At 49.1% G+C, this 22698-nt stretch overlaps 2 protein-coding genes across 2 annotated transcripts; one reads left to right on the plus strand and one right to left on the minus strand.

Annotated features, from left to right (window-relative positions):
* Nucleotides 1-6234: 6234 nt before the first annotated feature.
* LOC139047837 (uncharacterized) lies at nt 6235-10280 on the plus strand. Its single transcript, XM_070521974.1, has one exon. It carries the CDS (start codon nt 7748-7750, stop codon nt 10262-10264), a length of 2517 nt encoding a protein of 838 aa, XP_070378075.1. The 5' UTR covers nt 6235-7747; the 3' UTR covers nt 10265-10280.
* Nucleotides 10281-10298: 18 nt separating this feature from the next.
* Nucleotides 10299-21925, minus strand: LOC135915248 (solute carrier family 22 member 12-like). The gene is made up of 5 exons (XM_065448266.2): nt 21134-21925; nt 17489-17849; nt 15494-15799; nt 13500-13749; nt 10299-11372 (listed from the first exon to the last, which is right to left on the minus strand). Exons 1-5 carry the CDS (start codon nt 21805-21807, stop codon nt 10603-10605), a joined length of 2361 nt encoding a protein of 786 aa, XP_065304338.2. The 5' UTR covers nt 21808-21925; the 3' UTR covers nt 10299-10602.
* Between the last annotated feature and the right edge of the window lie 773 nt (nt 21926-22698).

Consider the following 22698-nt stretch of genomic DNA (forward strand, 5'->3'; position numbering starts at 1 on the left):
GTGCCACGTTGCTGTGCTTTCGGGTGCAGCACAAGTGAAAGGGATGGTAGTGATAATCCTGTATTCCATCTACCAAGTAAGACGTTGCACAGAGAAAGGTCTGGCTTCAAAGAATCAGCTGGTCTGATTTCAACCCAACGCAATGGTCCTGGCTCTGTGTGATGAGTGAGCGATTCTTTTGCTCATCACTAATCATATGCTGCCGTTTGTTTTATGCGGCTACGTTAGTTTTTCACTCTCCTAAGTGCCGCTTGTTTCTGCTGCATTTATTTGCGACTTTCTTGCCCGACTTCAATCAAGTCATCTTCAAACGCACATCTTTTTGTCGACTTAGTCATAAATTTCATATACATTTCTTTTTGGCTTGAATGTATGCAATCAGCACCTTTTGAACATATCGCCATTCATTGTGAAGTAGTTATGGTACGTAAGCACATTAGTGCACTGATGACGTTTCCATCATTATAAGCCATTATTGCTCTTTAGTGCCTTATTCGTCCACGTTAAACCGTTATGCACCGGGCGGACCCTACCTTGAAAGCAACATGCGATCCCGACAAGGAGTGCTGACGGCTGATATAGCTTTGCGCTTTTTGTTCTTGCCGTATACTTGGCGTTGACAAGAGACGTGCAGCTGGAAGTGTCGGCTAGTTCAGCACCGCGTAGGGGGAACCACGGTTGACAGAGGAGAAAGTCAGGGCCACCGCAGGGGGAGGAGGTGGCACTACTTTTATTACATTTAGCGGCTTTAGCATAGTGTTGCTAGCTTCAACAAACCTATAGGGTTCCATCTTCTAACACAAGAAGAACGAAGTTGTGCACAGCTCAAGCATAGGGCCTTAGCGTTGGTGTTCGGCATAACCAAGTTACGCGAAGCCAAGTTATGTTACATGGGTTCAATTCGTCTTTGTACAATGGCACATGCCTATTGGCACGTACTGAGTGAACCTAGTTGACATCAAAGAGATTCATTAAAGGCCGTTACCGAGCTAGTAGTACATACGCAGTGCTCCAAGTTGGCATCAATGAGTTTCTTTAAATAGCGCAGTGCTTATCCAGTTGCGCACCTACAGTGACCCATGTCGACATGTTAGAGGTTCATTGAAAAGCTGCATGTATGTATGTACTGTTACGATCTGCCAGTGCGGGAGCGACCTTCCAGCCTCTCCTGCCCTACTATGATGAATCGCTTCTTTAGGCTCACAATACATTGCCTCAAACAGACCAGCGGTGACACCAAGGCAAAACGCACTTGACGACTATGGGGTTGATTTATGGCACAACGCTGAGACCAAGAAACTCCTAGAAAAATGCGTTATATGCGGCTTCATTACGGCCACTACTGGGCGATAGCAGGAGCTAAGATGCACAAATGGAGGCCAGTGTGACAACCCTGTCCACAAGCAACCCTTTCTTTGGGACAAGGACATGGGTCGTGTGCGCCCGGGCATATTTATGCGATGGTGTTCAGGGAACAAATGTTCCAGAGCTATTGTGTGCACATTTGCCCTCAAGGCGGCTTTGAGCACTTGGATTTGAAGATGGTGTAACTGCACTTTTCACTGGCCTAGGGATCTAGGAAGGACAGAGGGCCTAAACGCAGACACCTGTGTTCTAGTGTGCCCTGATGTGTACTTGCCAAAAAGATGTAGCCTTCTGAACTGTAGCGTGTGCTACGAGAATTATGTATGGTACTCCGCGCTCCAGCCAATGCGAGTACCGCCTGTTCCATGTAAATAAGTTTGCCTTTTCAATGTGAATAAACCCCCTGTTCCATTCCTAATCCTTTCAACCTCGTACTCATCAGTGAAGAAGCTACCTTCATCAAGAAATCTCAGACAACAGCACGGGCCCGCTAAGCCTCCATGCGACACCCCAGTAGCATTGGCCAGCTACCCGTTACGAGATGCACTGGTGGCATAGGCTATAGAGAGGGACCTTCTGTGTGATGCCAGACTCCGAGGCCACGCTGTTCCTACAGTATACATTCCCCCATAGTCGGTGACCTAAGTTGGTCCAAGTGTTGGTTTCAAACCCTGTTACCTCAGTACAGGAGCCCGATCAACTACACATTAGGCTTCTGACAACGCGGCGACTAATGTAGGTGGAAGACTGTTATGTACACACACGTACACACCCACCCACAGGAAAGTGCGAAGTACCCCCTAGGAGCACTAACACAATAACTATACAAAAATCTAGCAACACAATGCAGGTAGGGGAAAAGTAGCCATAAATATACAGTGTAAACCTTGAAGATACAACTAAACAAGATGTAAACAAAATTTCATTAAGCAAAATTGAAGGAACTGACACAAGATGCTACATACGAGGATGTTATAAACTGATGGTTTGACACAGTGGTTGCAATATCACTGGGCGACTTGTTCAACTCCGACAATGTTTGTGGGGAGAGACATTCAAAAGAACTGTGTTCTATATGTAAGATCTCCAACTGTTGATACGATCTGTACGAAGGGACACACTGTAATAAATATTGGTCACTTGTTTGGCATGTTTTAGAAGTATGTTCTGAAAAAATTTTTGTGTGTATTTTGCTGTATTGAAAGGTTTCATATTTTGAAAGTTTCTTTAGCTTTTGATAAGCTTCGCTTGCGAGTGTAGTTAATGAAATCAAAGCAGATTGTCATATGGTTTTTGTATATTGCCTGTGTCAAGCTTAGTTGACTGGTAGCGCACCGCGTGTTTCTATTTGCTCCCAAGCCCAGCGCTCGATCGCTGCGCCGCCCGCACGTACCACATTTCTAGGTACCTTTTCGCCGAAGCGCCATGACACGCGCCCTAGGTCCTTCTATGTATTTGGTTTTGCTTCCCTGGCTGTGCCAGGGCGCGCGGTGTGTTCTGGCCAGCCTGCATTCGCCGAGTTTAGGCGGTGTAGGTAAATTTTAATTCTGAATGCTTAAGCTTACTCTAAGCTTACCTTAAGCTTAATTTGTGTGCTTAACCAAAGAGAAAACCGTCCCTTCGTCCGTCCCGTAATCAGACGACCGCTTTCGAGATATCGCCCGCAGTAGCGGACGAATTTGCCATTGTGCTGCCTTCAGCTTCAACAGAAACGGTGAAAACACAGCGCTGGCGGTGCTCCCAGTTCTGCAACTTTCGCAAATCGCTTTAAGTCAAGCGGGCGCGCGTCTCTAAGACTGTGTAAACGGCAAAAACATAGCGCGCGAAGCTATATATGAGCTGTTGGCACTGTTTTGTGGGCATCGCAGGTCGCTTTCAAGCTGCGGCCCACGCGGCATTGCCATAAGAAGCCGCCGCCTGAGTACGCTCAGCGAATTTTAGTGCGCCCAGCATTCGGGCAAGCGCGGGCGGTTTGCCGGGTGAACGGGGGGGGGGGTGAGATTGGTGGCGCCAGCTGTTGGCTCAAAGCTCAACCACACAAACACGGAGCCAATTGATAAATTCTGCTTAGCTGCTGGTGTAAATTTTGGACAGCGGCGCAATCGTGTGGAGCTCTGTGTTTGTCTGGTTGAGCTCTAGCCACGGCGGCTGCACCGCTCCGGCCGCTCACGTTGCCCCCGCTCATCCGGCAATCCCCTCAAACCACCCCCGTTTGCCGGAATGGCGGGCACGCTAAGAGTCTCCAATGGTTTCACGCGGATGAATAAGGCGCTGAAGAGCGATAACGGCTTATATAATGATCGGAACCGTCATCAGCGCACCTCGGGCCTCAACCTGCAGTACTTTGCTTGCGTCGTCAATGCTCCTTGCGCCACCGTCGGTATCGGTTCGTGTTGCCACTGAGCTGTCATTAGTAATGGCCTAATCAAGTTATATAACATTGGTAATAACACCGGGCTGCGCGGAGATGAGCTAGTGGCACAAGGCTTACGTTCTCTCTAACTCCCGGAGGAGCTTCTGCGTGATCTTTTTTCTTGTTCCTGGACGTTTAATATGCGTACTGTATGGCGCCAGCGCCTTGCTATTGTTTCTGCTGGAAGAGAGATAGTGATGTCAAGAAGGAAAGGAAGCCTGAGCGCAGCGATGATGTGGATAGTGGTGCGAGAAACCCTCCATGCCCCACGATTATCCCAGCTTTTGTAGATCGAAGCGCCTCCCACACCACGACCAACTTCTTATCACATCCCTTTATCCCCTTATCTAAACTGAAAACTTTCGTCCAGTGTTGCGTCAGCGTCCGCACGCAAAAACACGCTAAAAGTCTCCAATGTTTTCACGCGGATGAATAAGGCGCTGAAGAGCGATAACGGCTTATATGATTGGAACCGTCATCAGCGCACCTCGGGCCTCCACCTGCAGTACTTTGCTTGCGTCGTCAATGCACCTTGCGCCTTGTTTGAAAAACCTATTCAAATATTACAGGCAAAGCAAAATACGTGACGATCGACGTTTTCTCGACGCCGCTGAACAGCGCGACCTTGCGACTTTTGCCGCTGCTTCACAAGTCTTAATTACTAGATTTTTGGCGTCGACAGTTGCTATACCGTGACCAAGTCAATACATATCGATTGCATTTCGCCCAGAAGCCATCGAATCAGAACCGCACTAATCGATAGGCGACTGGGCGACTGTCGTTGACTTGTTCGTTTACAGCGAAAAGCGAACTCTGTTCGCTTCCGCGTCATGCAGTTCGGGTTAAGTCATTCAACATTAAAAAGAAAAAAGAAAAATTTGGCGCCACTCGCAATTTGTCCAAGTTCGTCAACAATGCCCTATGTGTCTAGAATAATTCAGGGTTCGCACAGCCCCTTGAAATCCTTGAATATCCTTGATATTGACAGTATAAGTTCAAGGGCCCTTGAAACTACTTGAATACCCGTAAGCTCCTTGTAATCCTTGAAAATCCCGAGGGATTTGTTCCGATAGAGAAAATTAACGACGTACCTCTGCAAGTCACGCTGAATTAAAAGGCCCTTTCGCTTACGAATGCCGATGAAAACAAGCTGTGTTGACTAAAGGGCAACAGCAAGAAGTTTCGGTTTTAAATCCCGCAGCCCCTACATCGTCTAGCAACTAATATGCATCGGAAATCGAATCCAATCCAATGCGGGGCATATCGCTCGGTCGGTTACAGTGCCTAAAATATACTCTAGTGCACCGTCCACCGAGCGTCTGCAACGCGCGACGTTGGCACGGGCAGCGATGCCTGCCGCCGCGGGCCACCAGACGGCGATGCCTGTCGGCACCATACTAAACCGTGGGGAGTTCGAATGGCGTTCGTTTGCGATGCGTTGATTGCAATGCGTAGTTCAGTTCGCGCCTTGCTGCCGCTTTCGTTGCAGTCTTTTCTTGTTGTGAGTGGGTGTTTTGCGTCTATGTGTGCGCTCGTCTGTCAAAAGAATCTTTAAACAGGTCGCGAAACTGCGATTTCCCAGACAGACGTGGAAAGAAACGGCTCCTCTCATTACCCAGCGCGTCCGCAGACCCCGAGTGTATCGCGGATTGAGACAAGAACATAACAGAGGCAGATCGCCAGGCAAATGGGGAGGCTCGCGTCGTGTCTCGCTGATGTCCGCCCATGCCTCAGCATGGTTACGGTGGCTAGAAGGGAGGTGAGAGTTTCGCAGCGGGCCGTGCAAGCAAGCGCGTGTCGTAGTCATTCATGCTGTTGACAGGTGGCGCGCTCGGCGCATCTGAGCGCGCCAAAAGTAAGTCCTTTGGTTCCAGGACTTACTTTTGCAAATGCGGTTGTTTGCTTTAAATCAGGGGTACAATCAGGACTCGACGGGAACCAAAGGTCAGTGGGTCGCCTCGCATTGGGCGCTCACGGGAAGACTACAAATGAAGCTGTGCAAGGGGATATGGGCTGGACTAGTTTTGAAGTGAGGGAAGCTCGCAGTAAAATTGAGTATGAAGAACGGCTGAGGAATATGGAGGAAAGTAAATGGGCTGGGAGAGTGTTCAGGTATCTGTACAGGCAAAACATTGATTCACAGTGGAGGAAAAGAACTAGGAAGCTTACCAGCAAGTATGCGGCCTGTGGGGTGGGCAACACAGCAACAAAGAAGGTCAAGCGGAAAGTCAGAGAGGCTGAATTAATCTCATGGGTGGCGGCAATGGAAAAGAAACCTGCCATGAGTAACTACTTAAGGGGAAAAAACGAAATTAGGAAAGAAACCATTTATGATAACTCAAAGGGAAGCTCATTACTTTTCGAAGCGAGATCGGGATGCCTTAGAACACGCACGTATAAAGCGAGATATAAGAAGGAAGAAGAAGCATGTGCTTGCTGCGGTAAAGCTAGGGAAACGACGGAGCATATTTTATTAGAATGTGAAGACATCTATCCAGCGGTCGATTTGGGCACCACTGGCCTCCTTGAAGCCCTTGGGTTCAGCGGGAGCAGTGGTAAAGCAAACAGGTCCGCAATAGACATCAGTAAGAGGCGATTGGAGGATTGGTGGAAGAAAAGTAGGGAAACGACAAAGGACGGAGGCGTACAAAAGCACAGTTCGCAATAGGGTATCAGAAAATTTGGACGTGGTAGTTCATAGTGTGTTTTTTTTTCTCATGGGTTAACCTAGGTAGGATATTAGGCAGTATGGTAGCAAGAGCTTGGTGGCGCAAGCCACCGCCCCGTTCCAAAGGGGACGCTCATAACATCCATCCATCCATCCATCCAGATGCCTCTCTTCGGCTGGCAAACTTCTGTGAGGTGCATGCGCCTCTGTGCTGCTGTACGTTTTCTCGCTGCGTTGCTAGCAATCAGTTTTTTCTACTGATTACGTTTACCTATTGTAACCTTGACATGCGCTGAGCACACAGGTAACAAGGGAGAGACGTGTAAATCGCCAAACGCATTGCTTTGCGCCCGGGTGCACGTCAGGATACGTCTCCGCCAGAAATAAGGGCAAGTGAGTCTCCGCTTTTGCTGCCCCGAGCAATAAAGAAAGGCTGAAAGTGTGGCAGCGTGCGGTACCACGGGCAGACAGACCCCTGGAGAAAACATCTGTGCTCTGTGAATTGCACTTCGAGCAAAGGTTCAAACAGTCACGCCAAGGTGAAGGATTTCTTAGCCTACATAGACGCCTGGGAAGCACAAATAGGGAAAGTAGGCTTTCTTACGCAAGGCACAGCTGAAGGACTTCGCGTTACGCTTACAAGCACAATGTCCCTTCTTGATTACTGTGGTATCCTGTGTTTGAGCTTGATTACAATTACCTAAGTAAATTTTTTTTTGTTCTGTCTTAGGCTGCATCACTTGTTTGTCCCTACTGACTGACTTTGCCTACATACTTGTCCATCCCTGCAATAAAATGTGTTGTACTGCAAGGGTCATGCTGCTTTTTCCGGCTTGAGAACGAAACACGCTCACAGCCGAGAGAAATACAGCGCTTCTTTTTGGCAACAACTTGCTGCGCTCTTTCACTGGCTAAAATACCTTAAAAAGTTAAAAAGCTAAAAAACTAGCTAAATAAAGTTTTTGGCGAGAGCCTCCTACCCGTCAGTGTTACTCGCGCGTCTAGTACGTTTGTGTGTAATGCTAGGCTTGTTATCTTCTTGTTTAGAATGACTGGCCACGTCGGCCAATTAGCATTTCATGTTGCTGTGGTGGGCAAGCGTCACATAGTCAACACATATTCCTCGACGCTAAAACAACGCAAAACTACCTGGCTCACGGAGCGCGCGAGCAGCGGAAGCGAGCCGCCGAGCGCGATCTAAGAGATCTAAGTGTCGACAGCAGCGCCGCCGCTGCAAGCATGATCTCTTGCTACACTCCACGCCAGCCGATGCTCTCACCTCCCCTTCTGGCCACCGTAGCATGGTCCGGCACAGTCTCGTAGTACAGCGCACCAAGCGGCCAGCGGCGGCAGGCATCACTCTCGGTGCTACCGCGACACCCGCGCTCGGCGCACTAGTGAGTGCTCTTTTAGGCACTATGGTTGGACCGTCTGTCGGCCTCGTGCGCGCCATTTCAGCAAAGTTCGCGTTTGCGTTGCGTGTTTGCTTCGACAAGATGCCGGGCGGGAAGTGCAAGTTTCAGTCTGCGTGGCTGCAACATACGGACTATCGTCACTGGGTGAGACCGGAACCAAGCGATCCTTATCGAGCAAAGTGCGCAATATGTCAGAAGACGGTCGACATTGCAACGATGGGGGAATCTGCCTTGAAGAGCCACCAGAAAGGCGCGAAGCACCGATCCAAAACTGCAGCAGGTGAGGGCTGCTCATCCGTCGCAAGTTTGGTGCAAGCGAGAAATCTGACGTCCGCGGCTCCTTGTAAGCGTGAAACCACGGCAACTTCCTCTCGGGCTGCGACACTTGAGGAAGACTGCAGAAAGCATGATTCCGTGATCGAAGCCGAGATTTTGTGGACGATGAAAGTTGTGTCGTCACACTACTCCTACAGCTCCAGTGGATCCATTTCCCAGCTATTCCAAAAGATGTTTCCGGATAGCGAGGTCGCGAGAAGCTTCACTTGCTCTGAGAAAAAATGCGCGTATGTCGCGTGCCATGGTCTACGCCCATTTTTCACTTCGCAGGTACAGCAAATGATGGAGAAGTCTGACAATTTTGTTGTGCTTTTTGACGAAACCTTGAATGAATACCTGCAAAGAAAACAACTTGATGTTCACGTCAGATTGTGGAACAACTGTGAGGTGGCAACCAGATACCTGACTTCGACATTCATGGGTCACAGCACAGCGGACGACCTTATGCAGAAGTTGACGGAAACACTCGCGTCTTTTCCCCTGAGCAAGATTGTGCAGCTCTCGATGGACGGCCCGAATGTCAACTGGAGTCTTTTCAACAAGTTGCAGCAGCACATGAAGAATGACTTTCAAGTTCAGTGCTTGGATATTGGTTCATGTGGCTTGCACACAGTGCATAATGCTTACAAAGCAGGAATGCATGCGACGAGCTGGCCAGTTGACACCTTTCTTTCGAGCTTATTCTCACTCTTCCATGATGCACCGGCCCGCCGTGAAGATTTTGTTGAAGAAACAAGGAGCAAGCTGTTTCCACTTCCTTTCGTACCCCACCGTTGGGTTGAGAACGTGCCAGTACTGGAGAGAGCCCTGGCTATGTGGGAGCATTTGAGGCACTACACCGAAGCAGTGAGCGATCATAGGCTACCCTTGCCGAAATGTAGAGCGTATGAGAACGTCAGTGATTTCCTAAAGGACCAGCTTGCACTTGCGAAACTGAACTTTTCCCTAAACATTGCAATGGTTGTGCAGCCTTTCTTGACTGTTTTTCAGAGTGATTCTCCAAAGACATTTTTTTTAGCGAAAGAGCTCGAAACTGTCTTGAGGAGCCTCCTTGCAAAGTTCATGAAGCGCTCGGTGTTGACAGAAGCCACGAGCATCACGAAACTGCTGCGAATTGATGTTCATGACACTGCCAATTACACGTCACTTGAGAAGGTGGACGTTGGACGAGTGGCTGAGAAGATCTTAAAGAGCGGAAAAGCGAGTACCAAGTGTGTTTTTGAATTTAGGGGTGAGTGTCGAAAGTTCATTGTGAACATGATCCTGAAAATCATGGAGAGAAGTCCTATTAGGTACCCTTTGGTTCGAGGGTTGTCATGTTTCGACCCCAGGGAGATGTCAAAGACAGAAATGTGCCTTGGGAAGCTGAAAGTTGTTCTTAACTGTTTAATTGACAGCAAGCTTCTTTCTGAGCACAAGAGCGATATTGTGTGTGCACAGTACATTCAGTTCTGCCAAGAAAAACGGCATGAACTGCAAAACTATGAAAGAGACCAGGAACGCCTTGACGTTCTCTTCGTGCGCCTTTTGAAGCATGACCCGGCATTCTCGATGTTGTGGGAAGTACTGAAGGTCCTTCTCTTGCTTAGCCATGGGCAGGCGTCAGTAGAAAGAGGTTTCAGTGTAAACAAGCAGATCGCGGTCGAAAATATGGCAGAGCTCTCGTATATCTCACAACGAGTCATCTGCGAGGCCGTGAAAATCCACGGTGGGCTGCTTAACGTTCCGCTGTCGAAAGAACTGAAGTCATCAGTGCGCCAAGCCAGGCATAGGTATGCGTTATACATGGACGAACAGAAGAAGCAAGCTGTAGCACAGCAGGTAACCTTGAAGAGAAAAGAACTCGAGCTAGAGCTACAGAGCATGCAAGAGAAGAAGACAAAGCTCCAAAAAACTCTTAAGTGCTTGCAGGAGTCAGCGGATCGCTTTTCAGAAGACGCCGAAGCAAAAAATGACCTGACTTGTCTTGTCAAGGCCAACAGTTTCCGTCGAACAGCCAAAAAAAAAGAAGCGGAGATAACAGCTCTTGAAAGAGAAATTAATGCGAAAATAGGGCTCCTTTCCTAAGTCATGTGAGGAAATAAAATACTAACACTCCTTGAATTCTGCCTTTTTGCATCCTTGAAATCCTTGAAATGTCCTTGAATTTTCAGTCAAATATTGTGTACGAACCCTGGTCTAGATAGAAATCAACGCGACATAAAATCTTAAAAGAACACGCAAAGCGCGGTCTCTGGAAATAGTGGCGCGCATCATCTGAAGGTGCTAAGTATGGACAGCTGGGCTAGTTGGTTATGATTAGGATTGTGAAACATAGTTCCAGCGCACAATCGAACAAGGATGAGGAGAGAACCGGCGTTCGTGTTGTCTCTCTCTCCTCGTCCTCGTTCACTTGTGCGCTGGAACTATGTTTCACATCTGAAGGTGGCCGGCTTGTATACACTCAGCTGCCGCACGGAGGAAGGAGTGCGCGATCGCGACTGAGTGCGTTCCTGCGAGGGCGTCCTGGAGCGCCGGTGCTTGCCCCCGCTTCGGGCCACGCGCAGCGGAGAGTAAAGCAGCCACTTGTCCTCCATCGCCATCATGCCCTGCACCGTGTTCGAGGGCGCCAGCTGCCTCGTCTCCGGCAGCGCGAACGCCATCGCGCTCAACAGCAGCAACATGGCGGCGGACGCGGCGTATGCAGCGCCCCTGAGCGGCGGCGACCGCATCTCGTCGACGAACGGCGCCACGAACGCACCCAGCCGGCCGCTCATGTAGCAGCAGCCCAGCGCCGCCCCTCGCAGCACCGTCGGGTAGAGCTCGGCGGAGAAGGCGAACACGGTGATGGCGGACAGGTCGAAGACGAGCAGCCCCGAGACCACGAGCGCGGCGGCGAGCTTGTCGTTGCCGCCGAAGACGATGACGGCGGACAGGGCGACGTGTACGAGGGACAGGGCAAACATGCTGCTGGCGAGAGAGAGACACCGGCCGGCGCGCTTGAGGACGTAGACGTCCGCCGCCACGCAGGGCAGCCGCAGGAGCACGAGCACGGTTCGCGCGGCTTCGTTCGCGCGCATCGTGCGGGCCGTGGTCAGGTGCGAGAACGTGCCGAACACCAGGAACCAGCAGCCGAGGACGACGACGGACCGCTGGCGCATGGCCTGATTGGACAGCAGGTCCGTGACGCGCACCTCTGCGGGCGGGCACGTGTTTAGCGGTCGTTACGTTACGCGCGACTTCCGCGCGCGTTTTCTGAGGCGACGAAGAGAGTCGATAAGACAGTGCAGTGAACTCTCACTTGAGTGAACTTCAAGAGACCGAAGGAAATAGTTCACTTAACTGAAAGTTCACTAAACTGAATATTCACTAGACCAACATAAGATATGGCATACAGAGTCAAAAGTTGGAAGTGCAATTCATGGAGCAAAAGACATGGCATCCATAGTGTTAGAAATGTGTGAAATGCAATTTGTACATATCAACAAGTACAAGGTTCATAACAGTTATAATGCTGCCTTTCTCACTTAAAAAGAAATCTGTAATCTTCTTTTGCACTTGTACTTTTATAGCACACGAAGTAACAAAACTGTCCAAAGAGTCAATGTTCTTGTACGCTTCTTCTGGCACAGCTTGCTGCTGAGACAAACTCTCTACTTTCCAATGTACCATACAACCTCAGCTAGAGTTATAGGGCTTGAAACTGACTCGGCAGTTGCCTCTTCTTCGTCTTCGCCCCTTCAAGGGCGCTGTAACGCCAGCGGCGTTACATTGCCGCTGGAGCGGCGGTTTGATGAGGGCGGGCATCGGTTCCGATCCTAAAAATAAGCCTTGGTCCTCTGAGCGAGTTCGTTAAACTGAAATATTGACTGTTCCGAAATTCGTTTAAGTGAAACATTTTTGCATAGAATCTATAAGAAAACTGCCGGGGATATATAAAGAGTTCGTTATTCTGAAATATTCGATAAACCGACGTTCGTACAACTGAGAGTTTACTGTATATAGAAGTTGGTTAGGAGAAACCGCACTGCTAGCTTGGTCAGCTTTCTGCGTTCTCCCGAAGTTACTCCAAGTACTTGCGAGGCTGGGCTAGCAAGTCCGAACCGAGAAAGATGGCCGAATAGATGGCGGAGCTATTATATTGACGTTCATGTTTTTTTCCGACGCAGAGTTAACATGAAAACTGGGCAAGAGAAATGGGTATTAGGCCAATGTAGTGACAGTAACTAGCTGGACGCTTTTCAATATGGTGGCTGTACAGTCAGTTAGCGACGTCACTATTACAGTCGCGTTCACGTTCCCCTATACGCAGAATGAGTGACTGCTGACAAACTATAGTCGTAAGAGCTAGGTTGCCGTAACCGGAGACGGAGGCCAATCACTATAATCTTGTCGGTACAGGCGACGGAATCCAATCCTGGCATCTGCCTATGATATGGTAAAGTTCTTAGCGCAAAGAAACTTCAAACGCCATTGCGATTTCCCTTGTCAGTTGGTCAGAGTGCCTGCCCATCGCTCTAGTCTTTTTGAACAAAGGCTTGCAGCCACAGCACACGCAGATATCTGCTTCCAGATAAAATATTACAAATATTTTTAGACCTCAAGGGTTGGGCCTCTTTGCTGGAATGAACACACATTTCATTAGTGATGATTTATCACTAACGAAATCAAATCACTAATGAAATTAGTGATTTCATTAGTGACACAAGCCGCAACAAACTTTAAACAGCTTAAAATAACAAGCAGCAAATTGGTTTTTTTTTTTGAACAGCGGCTTTTGCAGCGACTTTGCTGTTGCCGATTTTGCCTGCTCTGTGAAATTGCCTGAACAAACTCGCTCGAAGCGCGTGTCCCTCTGCATTTCTTTCGCCGTCAAAGGACTTCCAAACAAAAATATTCTCGGTGACCGACGAGCGAAGTTTTTCGCAATCAGAATTTTTCGAACAATTTGACGCAGCATTCGTAAAATCGTCGTACGAGCAAAAATATCGCCTCTGTGTATCTGCTTCTTTCTACGTCCTCGTTCAGTCGCGCTTATACACTCTTATCATGGATTCTAACAAACTAGCTCACCTACATGTTTTAACCAATATCGTGAACTGTACAATATGTTCGAGAGAGATAGCTGGTATGTTTCTTTAAATAAAAGGTCATTCAGTACCTGGACCATGTCATCGCATGAGTCTTGTGACTCCTCAGTCCAAGTGTAGGGTCGCTCAGAAAGTCACCGGTCTACGCTCACGAATAACAATGTTTATCCTTACCATTATACTCGGACTTTATATGACGCGGCCACGCAAGGGATGAGAGCTAATCGAATCACCGTGGTCCGAGACGATGGCTCCTTCCGGCTCTGGCTGCACCCCCAGCTGTTCGCGCTGCCTGTTCAACTCGACCTTCAGAAGGGAGAGGCGGTGCTTGAACAGGCCCGGCTCGATCTGGTTGACGCCGGCGGCCCAGGCGAGCACGTCCTCGGCGTAGCACATGTCGGACACGGCCAGCAGCCAGCAGGGAGACTCCTCCATCAGGTACACGGTGACGATGAGACCGCACGTGGGCGCCATGTAGGCCACCTGCGAGATGAAGGCGCACACGCAGGTGCGTGCATTCTGGAAGGGTCACCCAAAAAAGGGTCTGGGCGTTGCCAACAACACTGCGACACCTCTGGACGTTGCAATATTGTGACCGTTTTCTTACCGGGTTAAGAAAAAAAGGTGTTGCTCTTGCACCCAGTCACTATTCAAATCCAACGTAACTTGAACGTGCCGTGTACTGTTCATAGGAAAGAAGGTAGTCCCTTGTTTGACGCGTTTAGGCAGACCGTTATTGGTATATATAAGTTACTGAGGCCTTCATGTCGAACCTGCGCAGTAATTAGTCCGGAAATGCTAATTTGGTGTCCCGTGTTCTAGTTATAGCAGTCGACTGTAATGTACACTCGAGTTGTATAAACCGCGGGTTTGGAGAAGACGTTAAAGTTCCGAACAGTTTGTGACACCCACGTGTGGTGCCGCCGATCGTTGCTGGACGCTGGACACTGATTAGCGTAATTGTACTCGAGTACGATTACGTGTGGAAGGCCCGCCCTCCACCAACGGCTAAAACAACTTGTGTAACGACCCTGCTGGAGCCACCCCGAACCCTAAACATTAAGTGTGAAATTGTGCTGGTATACTCCGCCTCACAAATTCCACGCAATGCAGCGAAACCCATGGGTAACGTCAACCAACCTGAATAGAGTACAGGAGGAGAGGCCTTGATTGTCGATCAACCGAATAGAGCATATATAGGAGGAGAGGCCTTGATGGTCGACCAACCCGAATAGAGTATATATGTGAGGACAGGCCTTGATTGTCGATCAACTCGAATAGAGTATATATAGGAGGACAGGCTTTGATTGTCGATCAACCCGAATAGAGTATATACAGGAGGATAGGCCTTGATTGCATGTCGATCAACCCGAATAGAGTATATATATATGAGGAGAGGCCTTGATTGTCGACTAACCCGCGGATAGAGTATATATATGAAGAGAGGCCTTGATTTTCAACAACCCGATTAGAGTACAGGAGGAGAAGCCTTGATTGCCCCTCCGCGCGACGCCTACTGAACGGCAGCTTCATGGAAATATTAGAGGCAAACAATGGGCTATTAATCTGAAACAGACTATACGGGGTTCTCGGAAGGGTATTCTAGCACTCTATTTCTATTCAATGTATGCATTTGCATTGCTAATTCCTTCAAAACCAGTTGAATGGCAGGCGGCATTTTCACTCTGCGCACTACAATGTATGAATAAGTCGGTCCATCAACGGTCCATCAATAAATGAATGAGTCAGCCAACGAATGAATAAAATCAGTCATTTGGTTATAGTGTGTATATGTGTCCTTTTTCACGTGTACGTGAGCGTGTCTATTACAATCGCGCTTCTTCATCAATATCAAATCCATTTAGCAATGAATGAATGAATTACTCTGTCAAGTCACTCACCCCGTGAATCACGCTGTCCGTGATCAATTAATGAATCACCAGTCAGGTCAGTCAGTGAAAGAGTGAATCAGTCAGTGACGTCAATCAATGACGAACTAATTATTAGCCCATCGACCAATCAGCGAGTAAATGAATGAATCAATCAGCGACGAATTAGGCAAGACAGTGAACGAATAACTGATTCATTCAGTGGTGGATCGTGCAATCAGTCAAATTAGCGTTTGAATGCGGGAGTCGCTTATGACCGAATCACTGGGGTCATTCAAAGATTAATCAAATTAGTAAGTCAGCGAACGAATGAGTCAGTGGGTCGACCAGCAAGTCACCTGTGCAGCGTGCCAGTTGCGGATGTAGACGTAGACAAGTTCGGCGTACATGGCCGCAGCGAACGTGGCCCCCGCGACGGCGATGGCACAGTATGAGACCCGGTGCTCCGTGTCGGTCACCTCGAAGAGCAGCACGTGGGACGCCACCAGCACTCCCGAGGCGCCCGCCGACAGCACGAACCGGAGCGCGGCAAACACGGGAAGGTTGTGGGCGAACACGAGCATGGTGCCGGAAGAGATGAGCAGCAGGAACCAGATGCAGAGCACTGGCCGACGACCGATGCGGTCGGCCGCTATGCCCGCGACCTGCGAGAGACGGACCAGTGTTGTCCGCTCCCCCTTCGTGTGCTTCCAGAGGACGCACGGTTGCAAGCCTTTTTTCTCCCCGCGCCACTCACGATGTTTTGTGATGATTTGTTGGCACCCACTTTGAAAAGGGGTGGGCGACAAGTAGTCACCCTTAACCTACTTGAGCTAATCGGCGGACGTATTCCGCGTGGATCACTTGGACGATACTATCGCCTTCGCGTGACGTAGAGCCCAACCAGCCAGTCAGCTCTCTCCGATTTTGTTCAACCGGCCAATCAGCGCGCGCCTGACAGCAGTGCTAACGCCGAAAGTGATCGTCGCTGAATACGTATCCTGCAAGTATGTTGTACATGCTTATCAGTTTAGCATTTTGCCTAGAACTCCTGAATATTTGCTCTCTCCCTTAAAGCTTCTATATCTATATTGTGCAATTATCGATGCCTGTAACGAATCCGGTCCTACCAACATTTTCCCTACTTTTTTTTTCCATCAATAAACGCCACTATTCACAGAGCGCCATCATGCGGTCTAAACTGACGTCAAATGTTCCGCCGCATTGGGGAGTAGCCAACTTCACGAACGCGACGCTTTTCATTTTCTTCCCTGCCATCACCATCGTAATCCACCGCTCCCGTAACATGTATGACATGACATGAGTGACATGGCACGCATGACATGACATAGCATGCATACATGACATGACACATTACGTACCATCACATGACATCGTGGATGGCATGAACGTGAATGACTGACATGAATGACATACACGACCACATGACCAAATACAGTGCATCACATGTCATGAATATCATGATCAAAAAATAAGAAGCGTCTATCGCTTCCGCTGCCGGGCTAAGTTTGGCTTTGGTGCAGAATTCAGTCATACAACCACAGAACCATTACTCTAGTTAACAAGCGTATCCTACTTCGCCGCTGGTGTAAATTTTTTGCAGCGGCGTAACCGTTCTTGTTGCCAGAAATTGACACCAGCAAAGAAGTAAAATGCACTTGGTTACCGCAATATTACCTCCGAGTTTGTTCGGTTGAGCTCTGCAGCGCCACCAGGCCGCTGAACCGCTCCGGCGACTCACGTTTTACGACTCCCGCCCATCCGGCAAAACGCCCAGTCGGCCTGCGTTCTACCGGAATACCGGACACGCCAAAACTCTCTATTAGAGACGCTTAGCTTGTACGCTATTCCGGTAAACGGCAGCGGTTTGGGCGGATTACCGTATGGTCGGGGCGCAAACGTGAGCGGCCGGAGCGGTGAAGCCGCCTGGTGTTGTAGAGCTCAAACAGACAAACGCATAGCTAAAACTGCAGTAACTCACCATATCCTGCTTCGCCACTCGTGCAAATTTTTGGCAGCGGCGTAATTGTGAACACGATTACGCCACTGTAAAATTTACGCCAGCAGCTAAGCAGAATATAGTAATTAGCTCTGTGTTTGTGTGGTTGAGCTTTGCGCCACCAGCTAGCGCCACCAATCTGGCCGCTCACGTTGACGCCCCCGATGAACCGGAAAACCGCCCGCGCTTGCCCGAATACCGGACACGCTAAACGTCTCTATTAACTCCCGTGCAACGCGGAGTCACTGCGCGAGCACTGTAAAAAAAGAATAGGAGGCCATTATTATTAATTTTTTTGCTACACGAGCGAACGCTGCCGTCGACCGCAACGCACCGGAGCCCCGACCACACCGCCGGCCATGTAGGCAGCCGTGAGCGCGGACACAATCCAGCCGCGATCGCACACCAGGTCCCACTCGACCACGATGGAGTGTTCGCGCTCGAAGCCGAAGTCGCCGTGGTGCAACCGGTATGCCGAACTGGCGCCGTTCTCGTAGTGCCAGCCGGCGTCGCAGGGTACCACGCTGCGGTTCTCCGGAGGCGTGACGACGTCGTCAGGGTCGCCCGCAGGGTGCTCGAACGGAGGCTCGTACCGGTGGCACTGGCTGCGGCGGGTCGCGGAGCCGTCTCGCTCGACCGGGATGCTGAGGTTCCTCCAAGTGTCCTCGGGCACGAAGGCGTACTCGGCCGGAGGGCTGCGGGCGGTTGTTAGGCCTAGTCGATGAATAATCTGCTGTGACGCAGTTACTAGCGCTAACGAGACTACCGAAGAAAAAGAAAAGGTGAGGCAGGACAGAGCGCTAGTCAAAGCCAACTAGCCCAACTTTCTGCGTTGATGAAAAATCTCCTTGCTGTAAGCTGCCACTTGTAAACCGACTTAAACTGCATACAATGAAACTTGCTGTACAACCTCCCCACACGAGAGGACCGTTCAGAAATGTTAATTGCTTCTTAGGGGGAAGCTTTAGCTCGGGGACTCCCATCTAAATACACGGGAGAGGAGAAATCTTATTTCTCGGCTACCACTGTAGCAAATTTGGTGAAGTTCGCTGCATTTTGGAAAAAAGGTTCAGCTCTGTAGTGAATGTTGGCAGCAAATTTTCGATTAAAACCGTCAACTGTATTATGCACATTGTTGAATATCTCAAATGTTCAGAAAACAAAATTATCAAGCTTGCGGCTCTGTAACTCAGTAATAAAGAAAACTATATCGCAATTCTGTAAATTGCATACAATATAGTAAATCTAAAGCGGACAAATTTGATGTAATATACGTGGCTCTGAAGTACTAATATGTGAGTAGTACTTTTGCTGGACCCTTGTAAACAATGTAATTAATTCACGTAAGATATAAATTGATATACCAAATTTGTCCAGTTTGAATCTTGTCTACAGAACTACGATATATGCTCTTGGTGCAAAGCTACAAATTTGTAAACTTCGTGCTTCCATTTCTTTCACACTTACCGAGAAATACCGAGAATTTTTAAGAATTTATTTTACACGTTTTGGACGCTAAATCAAAATACCGCTTTCAGCACTCACCAGACATTTTTCTCTATCAATTGCAACAAATGTCATTGAAAACGGCCTGGTGATTGTCTCAAAAAAGCGTTTCTGTGTTTTACTCGTATTTGAATAGGCGGCCTCGAAGTTGGGCCCAAGCTAAAACTTCTTTGGAGGAAGCTTTAGCTAGGGCCGAACTTCGAGGCAGCCTATTTGAAATGGTAAATGCAGAAACGCATTTCTGAGATAACCTTAAGAGGGAGCTTTCCATGACAGTAACTCCATGAAAGTGAAAAGCAGTAATAGTATTTCCATATTCTTGTGTAGGGGGGGGGGGCAGCGTAAACACAGGTATGAAGATGTAACATCGCGTAATAGGTTCACATGTTGACGCTGTATCCTAGATTTTCATGCCAATTAGCGGTATTCAAAACGCGCATTGCACGTGATCTTCGTCTGCCGTGACGACACAATGATCCGGATGAATCTTATATCAATTTTCACAAAAGGCTGATGGCAATAACACGCTTAAACCGCTTCCATTCAGTTCCGCATGCATCTAACTGTATACTTAGGATGAATATTTTACGTAGTCAACGTTGAAAAACTAAAATAAAGGCAAGCTACTCGAATGGGTACGCAGGTGCTGAGGAGGAGGATAAACTGGTACTATATATATATAGACAGGCAACCACGAACCAGTTTAGGCTTTTCTCAAAATCGGTACCCTCTAACTAAGCCGCCCCTTCAGCTAAACTTTCTTTTTTATTATTTCAAGGCTGACTTTCAGAAATGAAAGCCAGCCTTTTCATTTTTTTAAATTTTTGCGCTCCGACCACGTCGTAGTATCTCAGAGCCGCACGACGTACTTCGAAGTACTTCCGCGTGTTCGGACCATTTTGGCCCTATTTTAGTTCAGATATTGTTCTTTTTTTTAAAGCTTGCTCAGTTATGTCTAATAGTCGGTGACATACAACCTGAGAACGCAGTGACAAGTATACACCACTCTCTAACGCAAAGCGAATCTGCACAGATGAGCCAGAACGTTCATTATCCACGCCCCATCTTATGTCAACTGCACGATCGACGAAGGAGGAATCAAAATATATAAATTTTCTTTAGCAGAGTGCGGACAGTGGGCTCCGCTCATAGAGCTGTCGTATGCAGAAACCATCCAAGATGATTGTGAAGGTAAACGAATAGCTTTCTAAATCCGCTTAAATATATCTGGAAGTCCGCTAAGGCAACGTTTCTTCCCGTGCACCGGCAGTCATGGCGGCCTCCCATTGACGCCCGAGCCTGTAAGTCCCTTTTCCAATTTCTGTTACTTTTCTTTCCTCAGCCATAGCAGCAGGACGCTGTTCCACCGCTTCGCTGAGCCAAACAAAAGTTAACAAGCTTCCAGCGTCACGTCATCGCCTCCCCGACCAACCATCGGGTGCCTTTCTCGCTCATCCAGTCACGTGTTTCTTGCCTGGTATGGCCCTCTACCGGCCGCCGACCATGGAAACGGTGGAAAAAACCAAATAATTAAGGTTATACCATTTATACCATTAATTTTATACCATTTAGCAGTCCCATAGGAACTAATGCCCCAGTGCGGATTTCTTCTGTTGGCCTGTGTGTCTCCTGGCCCAGCACATATTCTCGACGTAGTTCGCCAAGAGCGGCTAACATATTTTTTTCGAACTTTTTATGGGTGACTGGTTCAGTCCTTGCGCACGCCGAGCGTGTTTGGAGGTATCCGTGGAAAGTATAATGTTTCTGACGGTGAATGTCGCGGGGCAGCACTTCCTCTCACAGAGTTCCAGAGAGAAATAGGTTCACGCCTAAGCTCGCTAATGCGTTAAGATTATCGCGATCCGCCCACCCATGCCTATAATTCCACTGCCTCCAGGACGAGCGGGCCCATTTTACTACTACGCTGCCTCCTGGATCCGCCACGTTTGCTAAGTGAAACACACGACGACGACACGCCAAAGCCCGGGTAGGCAATCAAAGCTTCACTTTAAAACATGCCTTCTTCAGCTGAAACGGGTGTGTAAGAAGACAGAGAAGACGAAGACATGGCACTACGCCAAACATTTTTCGTGCCCTTCTTCCGGCACCGAACGATGCCGAACTATAGTGTAACACATTGCACGAGAGCAGTCCACTTCGGACGCTCGGAAACGGCACACAGCGATGGGCGGCAGGCGAGACGGCAATGCTTGAATCGCTAGAAAGACTGTCAAAAGAGCCAGTCGAACGAAAACTAAGTTCAGAAGGACAGGCTGATGGGCTATAGCTTGGATCGCGTTTTGTGACAGCGCGCAGGGGGCGCGCGAGACGACGAGGAAGACGTCTCGTGTGCCCTTTCCATTCTTCCTGCACGTTCAATTTGCGCTGCACATCACGTTATGGGATACCAACTATATTCCATTCAGTGCGTCCTGCGCTTTAGAATCTGCTAAGAATAATGAAGAAAAGGTACCTGCACCAGTGGTCCACGGGTCTCGCCAGGTTGGTGGAGGCGAGCGCGTGCACGATTGTCGCGAAGAAGGCCAGCGTGGTGCATGCCAGCACGATCCTCTGGAACCGGCCGTGGCCGATGATGAGGACTTGGTCCAGAGGCGACGAGGGCCCGGCGGTCGTGCTGGCCCCGGCCCCGGTCCCGGTCGTCGTGACAGCCACGGCCGAGGTCTGGCCGCTCTCCTGCAGACCTACAGACAGCGGGGACATGAACGTCGACGACGGCGGGTGCGAAGTTCGCGTCGCAGTCTCCTCTTCGCCGACGGACGACACCCAGGGCGTCTCCGGCTGACTGTAGAGTGGCGACCACGGGAGCGACGCGGGCGACTCCGGCTGGAGGACGAAATGGACCGCAAGCTGATGGTGGTCTTCGCCGCCGTTGGACAGCTTGGACGCTTCGTCGCGGTCTTCGGAGGATGGCGATCGCGGAGGCAAGGAACGCGGCGTCGGATGAGACGGGACGGCGCGCTGGAGGACGAGAGGGACCACGAGCTGGTCGTGGTCTTCGTCGCCGTTGGACGGCTTGGACGCCTCGTCGCGGTCTTCGGCTGGTGATCGCGGGGTAAAGGAAGGCGGCGTCGGATCGGACGAGACGGCGCGCTGGGTCGTGTCGCGCCCGTCTTCGGCGCTCGCCATGCTGGAGCGAAATGGGGGCGGGGTGTTCGGGCAGGAAGGCAATGTCCCGGCAGGTTTTTCGTAGGAGCGAAGCGCAGCCGCGTCCGAACTGCGGAGTCGAAGAGCTTCTTCTGGGCTCGCGCGGCGCGTGCCCTCGTTGATGATGATTATGATGATGTCCTTAAAGAACGGCACAAACTCCTTGGAAAGGGGGAGGATATGTCGAGAATTGGATGGTATTACGGTAAGAAAAAATATAAACAAAGATGTGAGAAAAAATTTATCACATATGAAATACAATAATGCGCAATACAGTATAGGCGCAGATTATATAAACGATGAAAGTAGTAAGTATAATATCAATAATTAGAGGGAAGCACAGGAGATTTTGAGCTCAGTTTTATGCAATTTGTCTTTTAGTATTTGAACTGGATTATTTGGTGAAGGAGTAAATTGTGGAAATGTGGTAGAGAACGATTGACATAGGTAATCTTTAGCAAGGCAACCTTATATTGGTTCGAAGAGGTAAACAAAGACGGCGCGGCAAACGTTCCGATGGCTGTAGCTTATCCGCAACGTTGAAAGTGAGAATGCAACGGTTCTAAATAAACTTAGGCCAGTATTACGACGCGGAGGCTCGAGAAAGTTGCTGTTTATGATTTCTTGCACGATGGCACATTCCCACGAGGATAATTGGCCTCACTGAGGCAAATGAAATCTGTAGTTGTAAATAACAAGATCGTCGAACTAAATTCAGAAAAGGAAATCCGCTGAGAAAGATATAACGAAAAATAAAATAATAATTAAAGGCATACATGCGATATAAATCCCAGCAGAGATGGCAACTCAATCTGTTCGGTTTCTGGTTGCGCTGTTCAGGCTGCTCGGGCACGACCCTATACTGTCGTGGGA

Source organism: Dermacentor albipictus, chromosome 7 (assembly GCF_038994185.2).
Source record: "Dermacentor albipictus isolate Rhodes 1998 colony chromosome 7, USDA_Dalb.pri_finalv2, whole genome shotgun sequence".
Lineage (NCBI taxonomy): Eukaryota > Metazoa > Arthropoda > Arachnida > Ixodida > Ixodidae > Dermacentor > Dermacentor albipictus.

Bases quoted from the DNA above. Each gene is read 5' to 3' on its own strand.
- LOC139047837 (XM_070521974.1), top strand. From the start codon at position 7,748: ATGGTCCGGCACAGTCTCGTAGTACAGCGCACCAAGCGGCCAGCGGCG.
- LOC135915248 (XM_065448266.2), bottom strand. From the start codon at position 21,807: ATGGCGAGCGCCGAAGACGGGCGCGACACGACCCAGCGCGCCGTCTCG. The intron at 17,850-21,133 runs GTACCTTTTCTT...AACCGCCCGCAG, and splicing joins CCCGTGGACCACTGGTGCAG to CCCTCCGGCCGAGTACGCCT. The intron at 11,373-13,499 runs GTGATTCGATTA...GCCCGCCCGCAG, and splicing joins AGCCATCGTCTCGGACCACG to AGGTGCGCGTCACGGACCTG.